Below are 18653 nucleotides of genomic sequence, written 5' to 3' on the forward strand. Positions count from 1 at the left end.
AAGAGTAAAGAGTTTTTAAAAAGTAAGGGTTGCACACAACATTTCTCATTGGTCAAAGAGGTCTGAATGTGGTCAGACTATATTGGTCTCTGACAATGTATACCCTTAAATCGATAGGATGATGAGAAAAAAAATGTGTATAAAAGCACAAACAATTAAAAACACCTGCGAGTCTTGAGTGCTGACATCCTGCCTTGATAAAGATGAAAGTTTGTGGTTTGGTATTTGCATAGTGCAAAGCCAGTGGAACAGTGCACTGAGCTTGCCTCAACACTTCATGACAAGCTACTCCAAAGCAATGTTAGTCGCAGGTAGGTTATTATATGTTGCAAATCAGAGATTTTGTGACTTCTCTGAAACAAATATTGTTGCATTGGTCTGTAAAAGCCTGTGATTTCTAACCCAGCTACAGTAAAACATCTGTGGCCACTAAAAAAACATTTGTGGAAATCCAGCAAAGTTAACCACAATAATGAAACAGTTCAGATATTGTTACATAGATGTTGTTCTAAAACTATAGAAAAATGGTAAGAGCCGTCACTGCTTGAAGAAATTTCAACTACAAATGTGATTTTTACAGCAGATGACTTTTAAGTCTTTGTGTTCAATTTATTTCAACAAAATATTCATGATGAAACCTGAAACAAAACGCAAAGCCATGTAATATTCAAGCGATTTTATTATGATGGCGTTAGCGGAAGCTTAATGGCATGGCAATAGAGAGCGTTTATTCGATATGTTGAAAATACATAGGCCAATGCATTACGTTCGTCATTTCTCAGCACTCCTGGTAAGCATTTGATCATTTATGGTGGTCGTTATTAAAAGATATCACTCACAGTCACCTAGAAAGCAGTAGCAGATAGGCCTACTTTCCGTGCAGAGGAGGAGCGGAAACTCTTTTGAAAGCAAAAGACGAGTGTTGTTGTTGCTGCTTAACACAGGCGAACAATGACAGCAAGCCCACTTGCAATGGTAAAGAAACAGCTTTACTTCTCCGTAAACGATACCTTACGGTAAATAGGAGGATATTGAGAGATAAAGGGAAACGTCCGTGATAGTGATATTTATATTTGTAGAGAGTTGTCCCGACACCGGGTCACACGTCGTGAAGCAGGGACGTCTGGACACTTGAAACTGCCGTAGGTCCATTTCATGAGGTCGTTTGTTGCTTCCAAAAACACTTTATCAGTACCAAGAATGCTAAAAAATAAATGTATAAATCACACATTAAGATCTAGCCTACTGGAAAAGAACATTATGCCTATGTTCATTATTTTTGACAGAGTTTCTTTACATTTAACATTTCTAATATTTTCGAAAACCAACTTACCGATCAACCCAATGACTAGAATAGCACTGTTCAGACCAAATATGACCGTAACAATCTGCCACAACATCGGCTCATCATCATCATCATGCTGCTCCACTACTGTGCGATTATGACACTGTGGGTTTACTGTAGATTCTGTGGGCTGAGTCGGGTCTGGAAAGAAAAAGTGTTCAAATTTCAAGCGTGCGAAAAAAAAAAAAAAAACCAGCACACCCAACCTAAAACATCTTTCTGCACCCCCGTCAATATATATGCTACAATTGTTTGTGAATATGCAAATGTGTATTATTATAATGTTAGTTTCAATAACATAATCTATGTATAGTAGTCAACATTTGAAGTAGATCAAAAAAGTTAATCAAAGTTGTCCTATAAGACAATAACAGGTATTGTTCAAAATGTATGTATAACTTTGATGAAAGGTTTTGATCCACTTCAAATGTTGACATAAACAGGCTATATTAAATGTAGTGTATATATAATAGGATATATATATATATATTTTTTTTTTTTTTTTTTTTTTTTTTTTTACATGTAGTGTGTAGGATACATTCACTTACTAATGATGTGTAGTCTGGTGCCATTGCTGAATTTCACACTTGTTTCTGTGTCCATGCAGTAATAAACTCCTAACTCTTCAACGGTGATGCTATTTATGAACAGATGATGTGCAGATTTCACTGAATATTTGTGCCTGAAGGTATTTTTGTAGTAAAATTCTGCTGGTGGGTTTAAGAAGGAGTGTAATATCACAACCGGAGGATCTGGTAGATTCAGCAACAGCCATGTCACCTCTTTTGCATCATCAAGATCACAGTTTATCGTCACATTTTGACCCAAATCTGTTACTCGATCAGTTAAAGTTTCAGCAGCTCGACACAATATGAACAGATCTATGAGGAGAAAAATATTTAGGAGTATTTCACTTAAAATTTGTTCGTTATAACATGTCAAATGCATTTGAAAGATTTTCATGTATAATAAACTCACAGAGGTGCAGCTTTAGGATGCTCAACATGATGTGGTCTGGTTCACACTGCTTTAGGTGAAGCCGGACCCCAGGGTTTTTAGGAGGGACCTTTTAACCACATCAAGCTGAGGAAGTCAAAGCCCACACTCTAAAAAAATAAAAGGCACAACTGTCCAGCAGGTGGCAATATTGTAAATGACCAAAAAACCCAAAAATAAATAAATAAAAAATATCTATATATATATAAAATAATATAATATAAAATAACAAGGAGTGAGAAATAGAAGGGAAGAAACCATAATCTCTATAGATTTAGGTTCAGATATCCTACAGCACTAAAGCAGCTTTAGGGAAACATGATACAGGGAAATGATGCATTTGTAATAAGGATTTGTGATACATGTCTGTAATGATGTTCTCAAATATTGTAATGAAAGTAAGTTAATGATTTCTAACGTTAAGAATAGTAAGATGGATAATGAGCTGACAAACATTCAGATTTTTTTTTCAAAGTTTTTCATTTTCAATATTTGAAGGCAACAGAATTAAATAAAACTAGAGCAGGAAGTAGGCCTACTTATATAAAGAATAGAATTGTTTGATCCCAATCCAAACTAACATACCTTTCATCGTATGATATCCGACACAAGACATCAGAAAAAGAACCCAGACAGGAAGATAGTGTTGGCCCAGATCCGGCCCACATCTGGGCCGTGTGGAATCCACGTGTAGGCCTACCAGATGTGGGCCGGATTTGGGCCGACACTGTAGGGGCTTTCGCATGGGATAGTTCTAGGAACTTAGTTCTAGGAACTAGCCACCAGGATGGTTCCCCGAGAACTAATGGTTCTCATTTTCCTGGTTGCATTCGCACCACCAGTAGGAACTCTGAAGTGACGTAAGCCGCGCTTGTTGTTGTGACTTTTATTTTGACGGCGTTGAGAATGCCAGAGCCTGAGCTAATAGTGCTTGCAATCTCCGTGTTCATAGTTTATGATCTGTCTAACAGTCCTGTCTAATATGTTATTAGATAGAAATGTTATACATAAGTAGACAGTGATGAAAAGATATTAGCGTATGCCGTGTGGTTGATATGTGTTGCTAGCTGAGCAGAAATACATAATCATGTTTCGCTTGGTCCCCTCAAAGTCGCGTTGGATTTTCTCCTCAGCGTAAAAAAGTTAAGAGGCCCGTCTATCACTGTTTTCCATGTTCGTAGAGTTAGTTTCTGGAGTTTAACTATAATCTGTGTGTTTACACAGCCTTTTAAAAAATGGCGGGTGCTGGTGTTTCATGTGTGTTCGGCCAATCAGCGCAAACAAATGTCACGGATAGTTTGTGCTGGTTTAGACCCGACTCTGAAGTAGGAGCTAAATTAGTTCCTCCAAAAGTGTTCCTACAACTAAAATCGTTCCTAGTTCCTGCGGTGCGAACACGCCAAAAACCGTGAACTTCCACCAATAGTTCTAGGAACTATGAAAAGGTTCCTCCGGTGCGAAAGGCCCTTATGCTGAAGGTTCCCAGATTAGCTTTTTAGAGACATTTTATCATCTCATCAGGGGTGCGTTTCCCGTACAATGACGTAACTCTATAATGCATCGTTGAAGAAATCAACTAGCTAATCGCGACTGTTTCCCGAAACCAAATTGTCGCAAAGTGGTCGTTCAACCACGTTGGTTAATGATGTCACGCACCTGTTGGAGTAATAGTCTAACTACTTTTAATGAATCTGTTTGAGATCTAATTAATAGGCTACTAGATGTTTTTATATAAATTACAGACATGGCATCTGAGGACTATTTCTCATTATTTTCAGTTATTTTGCTTTATTTCCAGATTCAATCATAGGCTCGTTCTTGTGTACTAGAGCACATTCACACATGCGCACTCTTCAAAAACGACGCTTTAAATCTCTTGACAAACTACAAGGCATAATGACATTTGTATGTATTCTAAATAAAAGACACAGAATGTAATGAATGTCAGCTTGCTTATTTGGCTCAAGATAAGGATTTTGATGACTCCACATGTCAAGCAAAACAAGAAGCTATGCTTCTAACCACAGGTCGAGAGCTGTCGTTCCAAACTGTTTGCGAATGTTACTAGGGTGATATTGGACAATCATTGATAAAAGAGCCGTGCAGGGCAAGGAATATTAACTGGGCTAAAAAATCTTATAATGGAAATAAAGTTCAAGAAACGGTTGAAAAATAATCATATTTGGATTCAAGTTTTAGTGGAAAAAAATATAAACGCAATGAGGTGGTACACAAATATGGGCAAAGGAGAACAAGTAGAAGTCTTTAGGTTTCTGAGTGCGTGAACGATCTGCAGTTATGAATATTTATATGATTAGATCATAGGGCACTGTCGCCTCACAACAAGAATAGTTTTCATAGTTTACGGGAAGTGAACTGTGACTCTGGAGCAGCTGGCTGTGAACGAGGAGCTCTGGGAAAGCAAAAAAAAAAAAAAAAAAGCTCTGGGAAAGCTGCCTACTTTCACTCTCACACAATCACTCGGTGGACAAGATTGTAACAAAGGTTTGTCGCAAAGATTTTCAGAGCGGTACACCTATTTGATGCTTTTAATTGGAAATTATGAGTAATAATGAGTGAGATGTTTTTATGTCCCAGGATTTACTTCACAGAACTGAAGATGACCGCTTCCAAATGGTCCACGGCAAATGGTTTTGGAGGTTGAAGATATTTCTGAGAGACTATAGACCTTATGCGCCTTTTGCGGTCGCTCTGTATATTTATATGGCGCTGCTGTCCAGGAGTAATTAGCTTTTGAAGTGGATTTACTTCATGTAAAATTAACGAAAGTTATCATGAGGATTGTAATGTTTAAAGCAGATGTCTTAACAAATGTCAGTCGACCGGGAAGATTTTAAAACGAGCCGTTCATTAATAAACACGCAAAATCGCTGTGAAAATACAGACCAGACGTCAAAAGACAACGAGTGCAGCGCTGAAAAGTGGGGGGGCTACATAAGGTCTATAGGCTACATTCTGTTACAAACAACAAGTCATTGTTTCCAGCATGGAATTCTGCCAAAAATCTGGAAATGTCAAGAGGTAGGCTAACATATTTTGTTTCAACATAGGCCAACTAATCTACACTTAACCTATTACATAAATGTTGGCCACACATTTTATAATATCTTTTATTTTTTAGATGAATTAGAACAACAAGCCAAGCTCTTACTGAAGCTTTTGTGTCTTGTTTCAAAAGGATGACTAATAATTTGATTAATAATGATACAAATTATATGATGATATGTTCAAAACAGCTGTTACATGGATGCATGGATTGTGAATGCTGTTTTCTTTTAGTTTACTTGGACATCATACATGTGTAAAGATGTTGAGAACTGAAAGTGAAAGAACATGTATAAGTGTATTGCAGGGATGTACAGTGTGTTCTGTCTGCAACACAATAGCCACTGTGGAGGAAGATAGGGAAAAAAAGACAGTTTAAATTGAATACTGAAGCATTTATCTAAGGCCCTGTTTACTCCTGGTATTAAGATGTGTTTTCATTGTTCTTATCAGAAGTGGTTAACTGTGTGAATGCAGGGCTGCCAACTCTCACGCATTGAGCGTGAGACTCACGCAATTGACACTTTTCACACGCTCTCACGCCACACATCCATTTTCTCACGCACAGAAAAATTGTGGAGCAAAGAGGTACTTTTAATATTAAACTAATTCTCAGCTCTTAGATTCCGTCAATTTTATTACGAAATTCAGACAAAAATACGTTTGGCGCTTGTAAATGTGACGTGACAGATCGCTGAGCGCCTCAGTTCAAGTGTTACTTTTTTATTTAAAGATGCAGTACAACTTACCGATACATAATATCGACCAATTAGTGTTTTTCAACCACGGAAAGAGGTCAATATAACAGCAGGAGAACAATTATGTCACATAACGTTACATTTACCTCAGGAAAGCCATTTAACGACCAAAGCATGTTAATTGAATAGAAAAAAATAGCTAGAGAGGAGATTTTGCTGAGCACTATATTACATATTTATTATATTTTTACTTATGTCATTAAATAATTGTTATTATAACAAAAACTGCATTATATTTAATTTAATGTTATTTTTAACCTTTAATAATACCAGCAGATTGGGCCCTCTATGTGAGCTTTAGGTGAGATTATTTTTTTAAATAAAATTTAAAATAAACATGTATCCAAATTAGTCAATATTGAATCAAAATCGGAATCAAATCACAAGAATGGAATTGAAATCTTGAAATTTTTGTCAAGCAATAATAAAAACTGTATCCTACCAGTCATTGTACAATGTAAACATTGTAACATGTTGTCACTAAACTTCATAAAATTCTATTTAGTTACCAAATGTTTTGACAATCACAATTACACTTATTGTGATGCAATATTTGTTTTTACATCCCCCCCCCCCCCCCCCCATCGACAAAAAAAAAAATCTCACTCCAAGCTAAACTCAAAAGTTGGCAGCCCTGTGAATGGAGAATTGTTTTGTGCACTTTCTCAAAAGACAACACTCTGGCGTTAGGCCAGTGGGCGGCGAGTACCCAGCTTACAGAAATATGTTCTAAGAATGTTTTGCTTAGGTTTCCAATAAGTTATGAAATTTTAATTTCTGAATGTTCTCTGACCGTTCAAAGGGTACATTTTTTCTACATTTACATTTTTTTTTGTGGCTGTTTGAAAGCATTTTTTTTTTTTTTTTTAGACCACCGTTTACACCTGTATTTAAAGGTGGGATTGGTAGTTTTTGAAAAATGCTGTTTGGATGTAAGTCAGTCCGACACCAACAACAAATATGTCAGCCAATTAGCATAAGGGGACGTATGACGACACAATGAGCAAGAGGGAGATTTGAACTGAATAGCGATGAGACACAACACAAAAAAAGAAAAGCTCTGAAGAAATCACTGGAAAATAAAGGGTTATGTCTGGGCAAGAGCTTTAGGACCCATGTTAATATTAGAAAAGCTGGATATCCAGCGCTGGATAGCGAAGCGGGAAGGCCTGAAAACAGACATGGATGTTGCTTTGATTCGCTCCACACGTGATAAAACTGGGATTGAGTGTCGTTCTGTGTCTGGAGCTGCTGTGCTGTTGGCAACAACAAACTCTTGTTTGTAATTACCATTGTGTAGTGTACGTTCATTTTTTGTTCTTCCTTGTCATTCGTTCATTATCTGCGCTTTATTTTTCGTGAAGCATTGTTCTATTGCGTTTCTGTATAAACAGACATGCACTCCTGGGCTGCATTCCAGTCCACTTTTAGACACGCACTTGCGAACTTCCCTAAGCACTTCCCCTCGGGGGAATCTCTGCCGCCATTTTGAAGTGCGTTCCACTTCGTGAAGTGGACGAGGGAAGTTTATATGGACAGACCCTCGTTCCCGCGATTTTGAGTCTACTTCAGATGTACACTTCAGGCACCTATATGTCCCACAATGCAGTACGATTGTGATATCACCACAGATCTCATCTAATCACCACCACAACAAACAACTCTATGATATATTAATTCTATTTTGTTTTATTTAAAACAACCCAAACACACCTATAAACATGTTGATGCTGCATTAAACAAATTCTTAAAGGTGCATTGCGCAAGTCTCTGAGTTTTTGCAGAACTATGCCCCCTCTGGCGACAAGCGAAACTGCAACCAGAGGTGTGCACGCTCATGGACCACACGCACGCTTGCACGAGCACGAGCTGTTCATAACCAAAGGAGCATCAGCCGCACAAATTTTGTTTACAGTCATAATGTCTTCAGAGGTAATAAAGTTATAAATCTGCAAGTCATTTTAAATATGTGAAAGGAAAGGCATTTGAGTAAATTACACACTTATGTGTGAGGGGGAAACGGGGGTAGTAGAAAACTTCGGTTTTTGTTTCCATCTATCTCCATGTTGAACTGTTTTATGTGTTTACTGTATCCACTTATGATTGTATTATTATGGAAACACGTTCATGAACAATATAAGTTATTACTTTGTTATTACTTTGTAAAAGCTCAAAATAATAATCATACCATACACAGTTGGTCAACAAAGTACACTCAAATGTCTCAAGGTAATATTCATAGATTATTACATCATTTGTTGTCATAGATTTGCCGTATCAGACATTAGAGACTGGGCTATATCTTACCGTTTTATCAAGAAAAAAGCCAACTGAGGATCCCGTTTGAGCCCTAGAGCAGACCGGAGATTCCAACGAACAGTATTTATATAGTTTTTACCTTTTGTACACAGCCACGTCCAAGTGATCTGAGGGCGCGGGCGCTTCCTAGTGTGTGCAGACCAGAGATCTCTCCATTTGTTGAAAGCCTTCCCGATGTTGACTCTCGTCTTATTCCGACGCCTGTCTGACTCCAATTTGGCCCTTTTGGTGGCACTAGACAAAAGTTTTCTTTTCTTTGTCTTTCGTGGAGTTTGCGTTGGGGTTTGGAATGAACTACAAGCTTACTCTTTGAATCCATCTTCTACTTTTGTCGAAAGTTGACTAAAGTTTTGTCGCTCGAGTTGTCTTCGCTGATACGGAGAATGGCGGCGAATACACAAAACTGCCAGACATTACCAGGTGAGCGTGAACGCGCATGACGTCACGCCCAGTCTCAAATTCCGTCCCGAATCCCTCTTATTTATTTTACTGTACAGGATTATAGAGGCAATCGCAGTGATCAGAGAAGGGCTCATTCAGCCCATCAGGCAATTGTTTAAGCATGTATGGGTTAGAAAAACGGGTATTTTTAACATGAAATGTTGCGCATTGCACCTTTAAAGGGAAAAATAAATAAATAAATAAATCAGCTCCATAGCTGATTCCAAGTGATCAAGGGCGTAGGACGTTCCAATTCAGCCCATTGCAGTTTCCGCCAGTAGTGGGCACTCGTGTAACGTAAGCAATGACGTACATCCGAGTGAATGAGACGGAGGGAAGTTAGCAAGTGAAGGGCATGACAATTTTGGACTGGAACGCAGCACTGGATTGCGTGCGTAACGGAGGACAGCTAGTGTGAGTCACGCTGACGACTGCTAGTGAATGCGGTGTTTAGCGTCAGTGTTAGTGAACTCGACTCGCTTGCAGGGGGATCGGGGTTCGAGAGCGACTCGGTTAGGATTGGAGTGTGAAGGGGTGTGTTTGTTTGGGTTGATTTCAAATATCAACATTGGCCAACACCATATTTCAAAAACTACTTATCCCATCTTTAATGTCGTCTGTATTTAAAATCTTTTTCTGTGTTTACAGACGGGGGTTATTTTATTTCCTGCTTGTGTTTCTTTTAATAAATGAAGGTGAGTGCTAAAATGAACAATTATTTCAGAGGCAAATTTCTACTTTTCTTATCTGCTAATTCATATTTGTTTCTTTTTTATAACCTCTCTCTGTTTTCAGTGTCTCTGCAGGAGTCCGTTGAGGGTTTTATCGGAGGCTCTGCTGTTTTACCGTGTTTGTCTGAAAAACATCAGCCTAAACTTGAAGACATCAGTGTGCTTTGGAGACACAACAGCCTGAGTCTATATGACATTACTGAGGGTAAAGACTCTGTAGAAGCACAGGATCCAGCATTCAAGAACAGAACTGAAACCTTCCCTGAGGAGTATCTGAATGGAAACTTCTCACTCAAACTCAACAATCTTCAACACAATGACGCAGGAAAGTACAAGTGCTTCATCACACACGATTCAGTGGTGAAATCCGTCCAGCTATTGATTAAAGGTGTGTAAAACCAAATGATTGGCAAAAATGTTCACACCCTATTACAACATACATTCTACCATAGAAACATAAATGGATACACTTGTGTGTTTATCACTGAACTTTTGTAATTGTTTTGTCTTTCAGAGACACAAAAAATGCACAGTAGAAATGAAGGATCAAACCAAAAACCAGAGACGATTGTAATGATCATTTCCACTCTGTGTATTGGTATTATATTTTATTGAGCTGTAAGTACATTTAGCAATGTTAACAGAGTGATCAACATGTACTTCATATTGTAAGTAGGTGACAACCTCTAATTAAATGTTGTTACAATGTTTTACAGAACACCCAGCAGGGTTAAAGAGTTTCTTTCCATTGCTGACTTCCAGTTCGCATGACTCAACGTGAACTCACAGATCCCTGGAAACAGCTGGATGGATTCAGTATATATTACTCTCTTATTTCTTAGCTCATATAAACATTTTGTGTAGTTGTGCAAACACTAAAATGAATTGTATGTGTAAAAGATCTCTTATAGTGCATGTCTTGTTAAAGGTAGACCTGAGTGATGATTTGTGCTTGTGTTAGTATTGTGATGATTATGTTGGTTATACCATTCGCTTGTCATTGATACAAAATTACAACTTAGATCACATACGAAATGCCAATACAATGTTTAATGTGAACCAATTCCCAGGCCACATGTGATATACTGTAGTAAGTACAACTTATGTTTCATAAAGTGATATAATGTGAATATACCAATGTAGTCTACTGATAACCACCAGTTTTCACCAGTTCATCATAAATTGCCTGTCCGTAAGAAATCAACAGTACTTGTTTTACAGGATCATACAAAGACAAAACACAGGACACTAAAATAATGAAGAAACAACAACACTGTAATGTGCATAATCGATAACTAAAATAAGCACTGAACTATCCCGACAGACTTCTGTAATTGTCATTTCACTGTTTTCACCATTTATTATCTCTCGTTATCTCTCTATATTTACTAATTCCTTAATAATCATATATTCTAAGCTATGCAGTGTTGTGATAAATGATTCAGATATAAAGGAATGTCTCCATTTCATGTTTTTTTAACATCACAGGATTATGTTATGATTCTCTATGCATTTTCTGGCTGGATTGCGCAATTTTTTATTATTTTTTTGTCTACAGTGTTCAAGATTCAACACATGCCTTATGCTGTATTTTTTTATCTCTGTGAAGTCTCTACTCATCTTATTTTTATTATGAATGTGTGTGTGACGGAGGAGGTGGAACAATCTCCAATCATCAGTGTTTTACTGTGGTCTCATTCAGGATGTTATCATTGAACATTGAATTGTGGTTTGCACTTTGATACTTCCTGAATGTTATTGGTGCAGGAACCTGTAGGGGGAGTGCTCCTCTTATCTATAGGCCTTTGGAAATGGTTATGTGCAAATGTGTTTTATTTTATTCGTACTGTATAGTACAGCACTACTCACAGAACAAATGTTGAAATGTACTTTAGGAAGACAAACTCTACATTGATATATCTGTTCTGTGTACCTCTCTGTCACACTCTGTCTGAGTGATAAAGCTGTGTATCCAAAGCCTTACCAGTCATTATGTGTTACCTAAAATTGAATTATTTACTGCAATGCAAATATTGAAATATTGAATATATGAAAATAAATTACAAAATGTACAAAATTACATTTGTGGATATGTGTATTGTATTGTGAGCTTTTTAAACAGGAGGTTAAGATATTACTTAACTCCATAGATTAACAATCAAGAAGATCTAAACTCCACATGCTCCTTTCTGCAGATCATACATTTTTTAGCATTTACAGTAGTGTGATGCTAACAGACAGAAAATAGCAATAACAAAACATGGTTTATTTTGTAAAAAAAATAAATTAGTTGCACTTACAATACTATATAAACCTCAGGGAAAAGAGTAGGAGACATGGATCTGATTGCAGCTTTATTAAGCATGTGAAGGATATACTAGATAAACAGAAGAGAACAAGATTACAGCCAAAGGAAAAGCAAAACGCTACAACTTAAAACAAGATGGCTGCATTAAAACAAGAACTGACAACAAACAGAAAGATTCAGGGTACGTTTACACGACAGCGATGTACTAAAAACGGAAAACTCTTCACACGGATCCGCGAATCCACGATTAAAAACACTATTATTCATGCCAGGCCAGTAGATGGCGATATCACTTTGTAAAGAAACACTATGTGCCTATAGACCTTGTGTAGCCCCGCCCCTTTTCAGCAGTGCGCTCGTTGTCTTCCGGTCTGTATTTTCACAGCGATCTTATGTATCTTATCTTACTTAACAGCTCGTTTTAAAATCTTCCCGCCCAGTCATTTGTTAATACATCTGCTTTAAACATTACAATGCTCAAGATAACTTTCGTTAACTTTACAATAAGTAAATCCACTTCACCAGCTAATTACTCCTCGACAGCGATGCCATAGAGATATACAGAGCGACCGCAAAAACGGAAGTTCAAAGACATTATTTTAAAGATGGCCATTCACCATTGAATGGTGGCCGTCTCGCTTCCCCCTAGCGCCTGTGAGCGGAAAAAAGGAAGTATCGCGTGATATCAGGTCTTGTGATGTAACAAATTGCTTTACGGCACTGCACACATACATTTAAATGCTAGCCTTCTGTGTATCATACACACCTCAGTGGACATGGCTCCTTGAAAATAAATGCACATGACCAGAGGGAGAAGATGGGAGAGTCGCCAACGAGTTTTTATGACAGTGTTGTCAAATATCTATTCCGAAGCTGTAGGGGGAGCTCTATAGAGAAACCTGCGAGCAAAAGTGAAATTGCCAAAACCATAGATATCATATAATAAAGGCTAGATGTCTCGTGTGCACTGCTGGCCAATGGAGGTCGACGTCCGCACACGGCGGCCATCTTACCAGAGGGTGCTCGCTCACTCGTAACATGGTGCATGTACTTTTAAATAACCATAACTTGCTCAATTTTCTACCGATTTACAAACGGTTTGGTTTGATATAAATGTCAGAGATGTAGTTATGACACTGCATACATATGAATAATTATAACAATGGACTTCCATATGAAATAATTATAGCCACATTAATAACGTTTGTAAGAAACCAAACCGTTTGTAAATCCGTCAAGATTTCAGCGAGATAAGAGGATCTGTGTGCGTGCTGATCACTCACCTTAATTCACAGCTTCCCTGTGGTAAGATGGCCGCCGGTGATGCCGGAAGTGACTCCGCCTTAAGACATCTAGCCTTTATATGGATATCTATGGCCAAAACTGCATAGCACTGCTATGCTTTGCGCTGCATTTTTGTAGTTTACAAATAGATTATAATGGTATCGTTTTCAAAAACTTGCATTTTGAAACCCGTTTTCAAAAGTTTGTGTTTTCAGGCCTCCAAAACACTGTTGTCATGTAAATTAATGTCCAAAACTCAAATAAAAAATGTTTTCAGTTTTAGTTAGTGTATATAGAGAGACTAAGATTACAAGAAACAGTCCAGGTGGGTCTCCACAATATCAGTTTTTCACTACAAACAAACAAATAATGCTTTCAGTCAAATTCATCTTTATTTTGTTTAGGGTTATCATTAACGATTATTTTGCTAATCGAGTAAATTTTCGATTATTCTGACGATTAATCGACCGATTACCAAAATGATTTTGTGGTAATAAAAATAGACCTAAGCAAACAATAGCCTTTAAAATGACTTAAAAAGCTACATATATAATAACAATGAGACAATAATTTTGGTTCAAATAAACAAGAAATCATGTGGTTTTATAGAACTTCCATTGCTGTGTGGTTTTGCCTGCATTACAGGATAAGAAATCTCTTTGGCCTTAGGATCTGTTTCTAACAGTTTTAATGACAAAATAAAGGTATAGATCCAGTTCATTTGTATGGGACTGACAAAATAGTTGTATATAATTAGTTTGATAATAAGGTAAAAATAAAAACTTAGGATAAATACTTTAAATTTTGCACTGCAAATGAACTTCACACTCTTTTTTATTGACCTATGACATGAAATTCAAATGATCTCATGGATGTGTTTGTTGTGGTTCACAGTCATAGTGGCACCAGCTGGCTGCAGTGAATATGGCATATTCATTCGACTTTGACATAGTTCTTTTACATTTGCCAGGCTTTAAATGCATATTTGCACCGTTACCCTGACTGGGCTTGGGCCCGTCATCACTGCTTGCAGCTATATTGAATTCCTGCTTTTCTTTTCATGAAGAGTAAAACCATTCATAATTTTATAATCTCTTTCTGTTTCAGTTTTATACAGGATTGATTTATTCACAAATAACATTAGTGTCAATTGTTCAGTGCTAGTTTTATTTTCGAAATGAGTCTGGCTGAAATTCTCTCAATTACAGTTTTTCTCAGTCGCTTTGGTGCATTTCTCACATCACTATTTACATTTGCACAACAGTTAGTTCAACCTCCACAACATTTAGTCATTTGTGCACATCATAGTAGCAGTTTCTCATTCCTTCCAACAAATTGCAAATGCCTTTGGACATGTGGACATGCTTACATACAACTCTCTGCTGTTTTATAACATTATCATTTGCTTATGTCATGTCAGTCAAAATTTACTATACTTGTGAATGCTGAATAGTCATTCCATATAAAACTAATAGTCCTCATTTCATTGCTTGAGTCACTATATACAAAAATGTTGAACTAGTTGTCAAAATCTGTCAAGCAAATTTTACACATTTTTTAAATCTTTTTTTTTTCCTGAAAATGTCTCATAAATTGAACAATTTCTCTCAGGTGAATCTCAGCTTTTACTGGCGAGAAGGGGTGTGTGAAGCATTAGTTGCAACCAATGATAAGCCACTTCTCTACAATCACTGTCAGAGCTGAATCCCATAAACCCCCACTTTACAAGCATATATGAACCAAGCGTTCCAAGGGGAAGGGGAAGGGGAAGGGGAAGGGGAAGGGGAAGGGGAAGGGGAAGGGGAAGGGGAAGAAGAGGCCAAGTACATAGGCGGATCCCTGATGAAATCAGGGCTACAATTGTGGATTGTGTTGTCAATCACGGCCTCACAATGGCTGAGGCTGGTTGAAGGGTGCAGACAAATGTTGGGAGAACCACTGTAAATTCAATTATTCAAACATTTCGTCGGGAGAACAGGTGTGTATAAATGGACAGTAATTCAGCACTAAACAATCTGCACTGCACTACTGTCATTGTGTCATACATGAAGCTTGCAGTGGGACAAGAACTTGTCACTGTACATTTTACATTTAGACGTACAGCTTAAGATTTGCCATATTTACTGTAATTTTACTCTGCACCACACAGGATTGCAAGACAACCTTGCAGAGGTGGAAGAGGGCCCCCTTGAAGCCATTTGTGCAATGGTGATTGCAAACAATGCCATAAGGTTGAGAGAGATACAAAGTGCTGTTATAGAGGATGACAACATCTTTGTGAATATTGAATCTGTTTCAGTCGCTACAATTGACAGAGTGCTCAGGAGGAATGAAATGCGCATGAAACAATTGTACAATGTGCCAACTGAACGGAACAGCGACAGAGTGAAGGAGATCCGTCACCAGTATGTACAGGTAAAACATGTATGTGTTTTGTTCAGTGCTGTAAACTGTTTACTTTGTGTAGTGTCATGCACTACACTTACATGACAGTTCTGTGTATGTGTATTCACAGTGCATGCTGTACAGTATGTTGTCCAAAATGCATTACGTTACACAGGAAAAGTTTTTATAGTTTTTCTCACTCCCTCTTCTGTAATAAAGCATGTACTGGAGCTGGAGGCCAGGGAACCGCTGCACACATTCATATACCTTGATGAGGCGGATTTCAGTCTGGCAAAAGGTAGAAGAAGTGGAAGGAATCGCATTGGACAGAGAGCAACCATTGATGTCCCAGGCCAACAAGGAGGGAATATTACTATGTGTGCAGCCATCTCAGAAAACGGCATCCTCACCCATATCCCCCGTCTTGGTCCATACAACACACAACATCTGCTGACTTTTTTAGACACTCTTTACAGGGACATAATCCCTGAGAATGGGAGGGGTCTAACTGGAGACCATCTGAGCAAGCATGTTGTTGTTTTGGATAATGTGCGTTTTCACCATTCAGATGTCGTCAGACAGTGGTTTGCAGCACATGATAGGATGCTGGTGGAATATCACCATTCCTAAATCCAGTAGAGGAGTATTTCCCTTCCTGGAGGTGGAAGGTATATGACCGGCATCCATATACCCAAATGGCCCTGCTAGCGGCCATGGATGCAGCATGTGATGACATCACAGCAGAGTCCTGCAGAGGGTGGATTCGCCACTCGAGGAGATGCTTTCCTCGCTGCATTGCAAGAGATGATATTCGCTGTGATGTAGATGAAATTATGTGGCCAGACAGAGAGGAACGTCTGGAATGTGCATGAATGATTACAGTACTATGTATGTTCAGTTCCAATATGTACTGCAATATTGTGTACAGTTGTGCACAGCTCTACCCAAAGGGAGTTTATGTTTGTTGTAAATAAGGGTGTATTTTTTCTTTTTCACAATGCCGTGAACAAATTAGAATTGCAAAGAGCATATGCAGTAAAAATGTGAAACATACATATTCAGTGTCTTGTACTCAGTTACCTCACTAAATACAGTAATGTGTAACTTTACTGTATTTTTCAAATGGCTGTGCAAATAGTATATAGTGCTGTCTTGAGCATTTTCAGGCAGTGTCACCAAGATCTGACTTTTTTGCATTGGGAAACATTTACAGAGTAAACTGTCATAATGAAAACATGACAAAGCCATTTGACTATCTTGTTCATAAACAATGGTGTCAGGACTTTTCATCTTGATGACACTGACACTTTCATTGACATGAATACTTGCTTTTGAGGAATGAGCTATCCATTTTGAGCAAGTGACACACTTTTGCAGGTTATCAACTAGGTTTTGCAGTTTGTACTAATTGTTTTGAGAACTGCATTAACTGTTGTGCAAATGTAAATAGTGATGTGAGAAATGCACCAAAGCGACTGAGAAAAACTGTAAAGCAAAGTATACAATCCTATTACAAGCTCATACACAGAAAATGTAACAGACAGATAACCTGTTGACCTTTACTGCAGTGCTGCTGTAACATCCACAGATTTGATGAATCAGCAACTATTTGGGCTGCTAATTCCATCATGAAAAAAGCCAAAGACATTAATTGCTCAAAATCTGTTTGTATTATTTTTTGGCAAACTGACATTAAATTCTATTGACTCTAGTGTGGCACAATTTATATGCATTGTCCTAATCTGTCCAGGAATGAGAAATGGTGTTACAGATAACTCAGTTTAGCTTCTGTCCAATCTATTTCAATTAGCTGAGGGATTATTAAAAAAATAATAAAAAAATCAGGTATCCATCTAGCATGTTGTACAACTAAAATGGTCACTTTTCAATTCCTGCCATCACCGAAAAAGATTTTTTTCTAACCTCTACTGATTTATCATCAAACTCTTTGTCTTTCTCAGGCTGTCAGTTGGTATAACTGGTTTAGATTTTCAAAGGAACAATATAAGAAAGTGATTTATGCTGTGGTATGTAAATAACAAGGAGCACTGCAGACACTAACAAAAGTGAAGGCTGTATTACAGGCTGTCAAATGTGGCACTGAGGTTATGAAATCAAGTGCATCAACAGCACTGTAAAAAATAAAAACGGAAAATGTATTAATTATTTTTTGCCAGGACATTATCCAGTAACTTTATGGAAATTTCCGTTAACCCTTAAACCACAACCTACATGTTGTACTTACTTTGCCAGCTGAGGAAGATCAACCTGCCATATGAGCTGCGATACAATTGTACTCTGCAGTCATTGAGTCTGTCCTGTGTTCATCTATAACTGTGGTTTGGTTCAGTCACCAAATCAGACAGCAGGAGACTACAACAGTCCGGACTGCAGAGAGGGTTATTGGTGTTCCCCTGCCCAGCCTCCAGGACCTGTAGAAGAAAGATTTTAGATATTCATGTAATTGTCGCACTAAATAAAGAATCTGACGGCTGTTCTGTACTGTGCTGTGCTTCTTATATCTGAAATTTACCTCAGTTAAGGCCTCTTTGGCTCTTGAACGTTCCTTCCAGCCGCCGTCACGGATCAAAGGTTAAATCAACGGATGCCGCAAGAACCTATTCCACTATCTGCTGCACTGGTAGAAGACTGGTTTTTCCTTACAGCTCCTGTTGAGAAAAAAAATATGTGGAAAAAACATCAACCTCCAACTAATAAGCTTCTGAGTCCTGATTTATAGTTCTTCTATAATGTAGATCAGTTAAGGGATAAACTGGTAGGCCTATATCAATTATTTAAACATTAATTTAAATTGATCAGAATCAGATATCACATGATCCTTCAGAAATCATTCTAATATGCTGATTTGGAACTCAGGTAACATTTCTTATTATTATTATCAATGTTGAAAACGGTTGTGCTGCTTAACATTTTTGTGGAAATGGTGATCATTTTTTCATGATTCTTTGATAAATATAAAGTTCAAGTTGAACAGCATGTATTTGCATTTATTAAATTAA

General features: G+C 37.7%; 2 protein-coding genes across 2 annotated transcripts; one reads left to right on the forward strand and one right to left on the reverse strand.

Annotated features, from left to right (window-relative positions):
• Positions 1-576: 576 nt before the first annotated feature.
• On the reverse strand, positions 577-18297 carry LOC311084356 (uncharacterized protein). Its single transcript, XM_084116346.1, has 6 exons — positions 18167-18297; positions 17879-18065; positions 2324-2451; positions 1894-2226; positions 1334-1486; positions 577-1203 (listed from the first exon to the last, which is right to left on the reverse strand). The coding sequence occupies exons 3-6, from the start codon at positions 2349-2351 to the stop codon at positions 1154-1156; spliced, it is 564 nt and encodes a 187-aa protein (XP_083972472.1). The 5' UTR covers positions 2352-2451; positions 17879-18065; positions 18167-18297; the 3' UTR covers positions 577-1153.
• LOC311084357 (V-set domain-containing T-cell activation inhibitor 1-like) lies at positions 4622-11729 on the forward strand. Its single transcript, XM_084116347.1, has 6 exons — positions 4622-4846; positions 4940-5383; positions 9574-9620; positions 9721-10044; positions 10171-10274; positions 10373-11729. The coding sequence occupies exons 2-5, from the start codon at positions 5349-5351 to the stop codon at positions 10269-10271; spliced, it is 507 nt and encodes a 168-aa protein (XP_083972473.1). The 5' UTR covers positions 4622-4846; positions 4940-5348; the 3' UTR covers positions 10272-10274; positions 10373-11729.
• Positions 18298-18653: the final 356 nt, after the last annotated feature.

Source organism: Abramis brama, assembly GCF_963993115.1.
Source record: "Abramis brama genome assembly, chromosome: 6".
Classification (NCBI taxonomy): domain Eukaryota; kingdom Metazoa; phylum Chordata; class Actinopteri; order Cypriniformes; family Leuciscidae; genus Abramis; species Abramis brama.

What these genes read in the sequence shown, in the direction of transcription:
- LOC311084356 (XM_084116346.1), bottom strand. Translation starts at nt 2,351, where the DNA reads ATGTTGAGCATCCTAAAGCTGCACCTCT. An exon ending in CATCCTAAAGCTGCACCTCT is followed by an intron (nt 2,227 to 2,323) that starts GTGAGTTTATTA and finishes TTCTCCTCATAG; the next exon opens with ATCTGTTCATATTGTGTCGA. An exon ending in TCTAGTCATTGGGTTGATCG is followed by an intron (nt 1,204 to 1,333) that starts GTAAGTTGGTTT and finishes TTTATTTTTTAG; the next exon opens with CATTCTTGGTACTGATAAAG.
- LOC311084357 (XM_084116347.1), top strand. Translation starts at nt 5,349, where the DNA reads ATGGAATTCTGCCAAAAATCTGGAAATGTCAAGAG. An exon ending in AAATCTGGAAATGTCAAGAG is followed by an intron (nt 5,384 to 9,573) that starts GTAGGCTAACAT and finishes CTGTGTTTACAG; the next exon opens with ACGGGGGTTATTTTATTTCC. An exon ending in GTTTCTTTTAATAAATGAAG is followed by an intron (nt 9,621 to 9,720) that starts GTGAGTGCTAAA and finishes CTCTGTTTTCAG; the next exon opens with TGTCTCTGCAGGAGTCCGTT.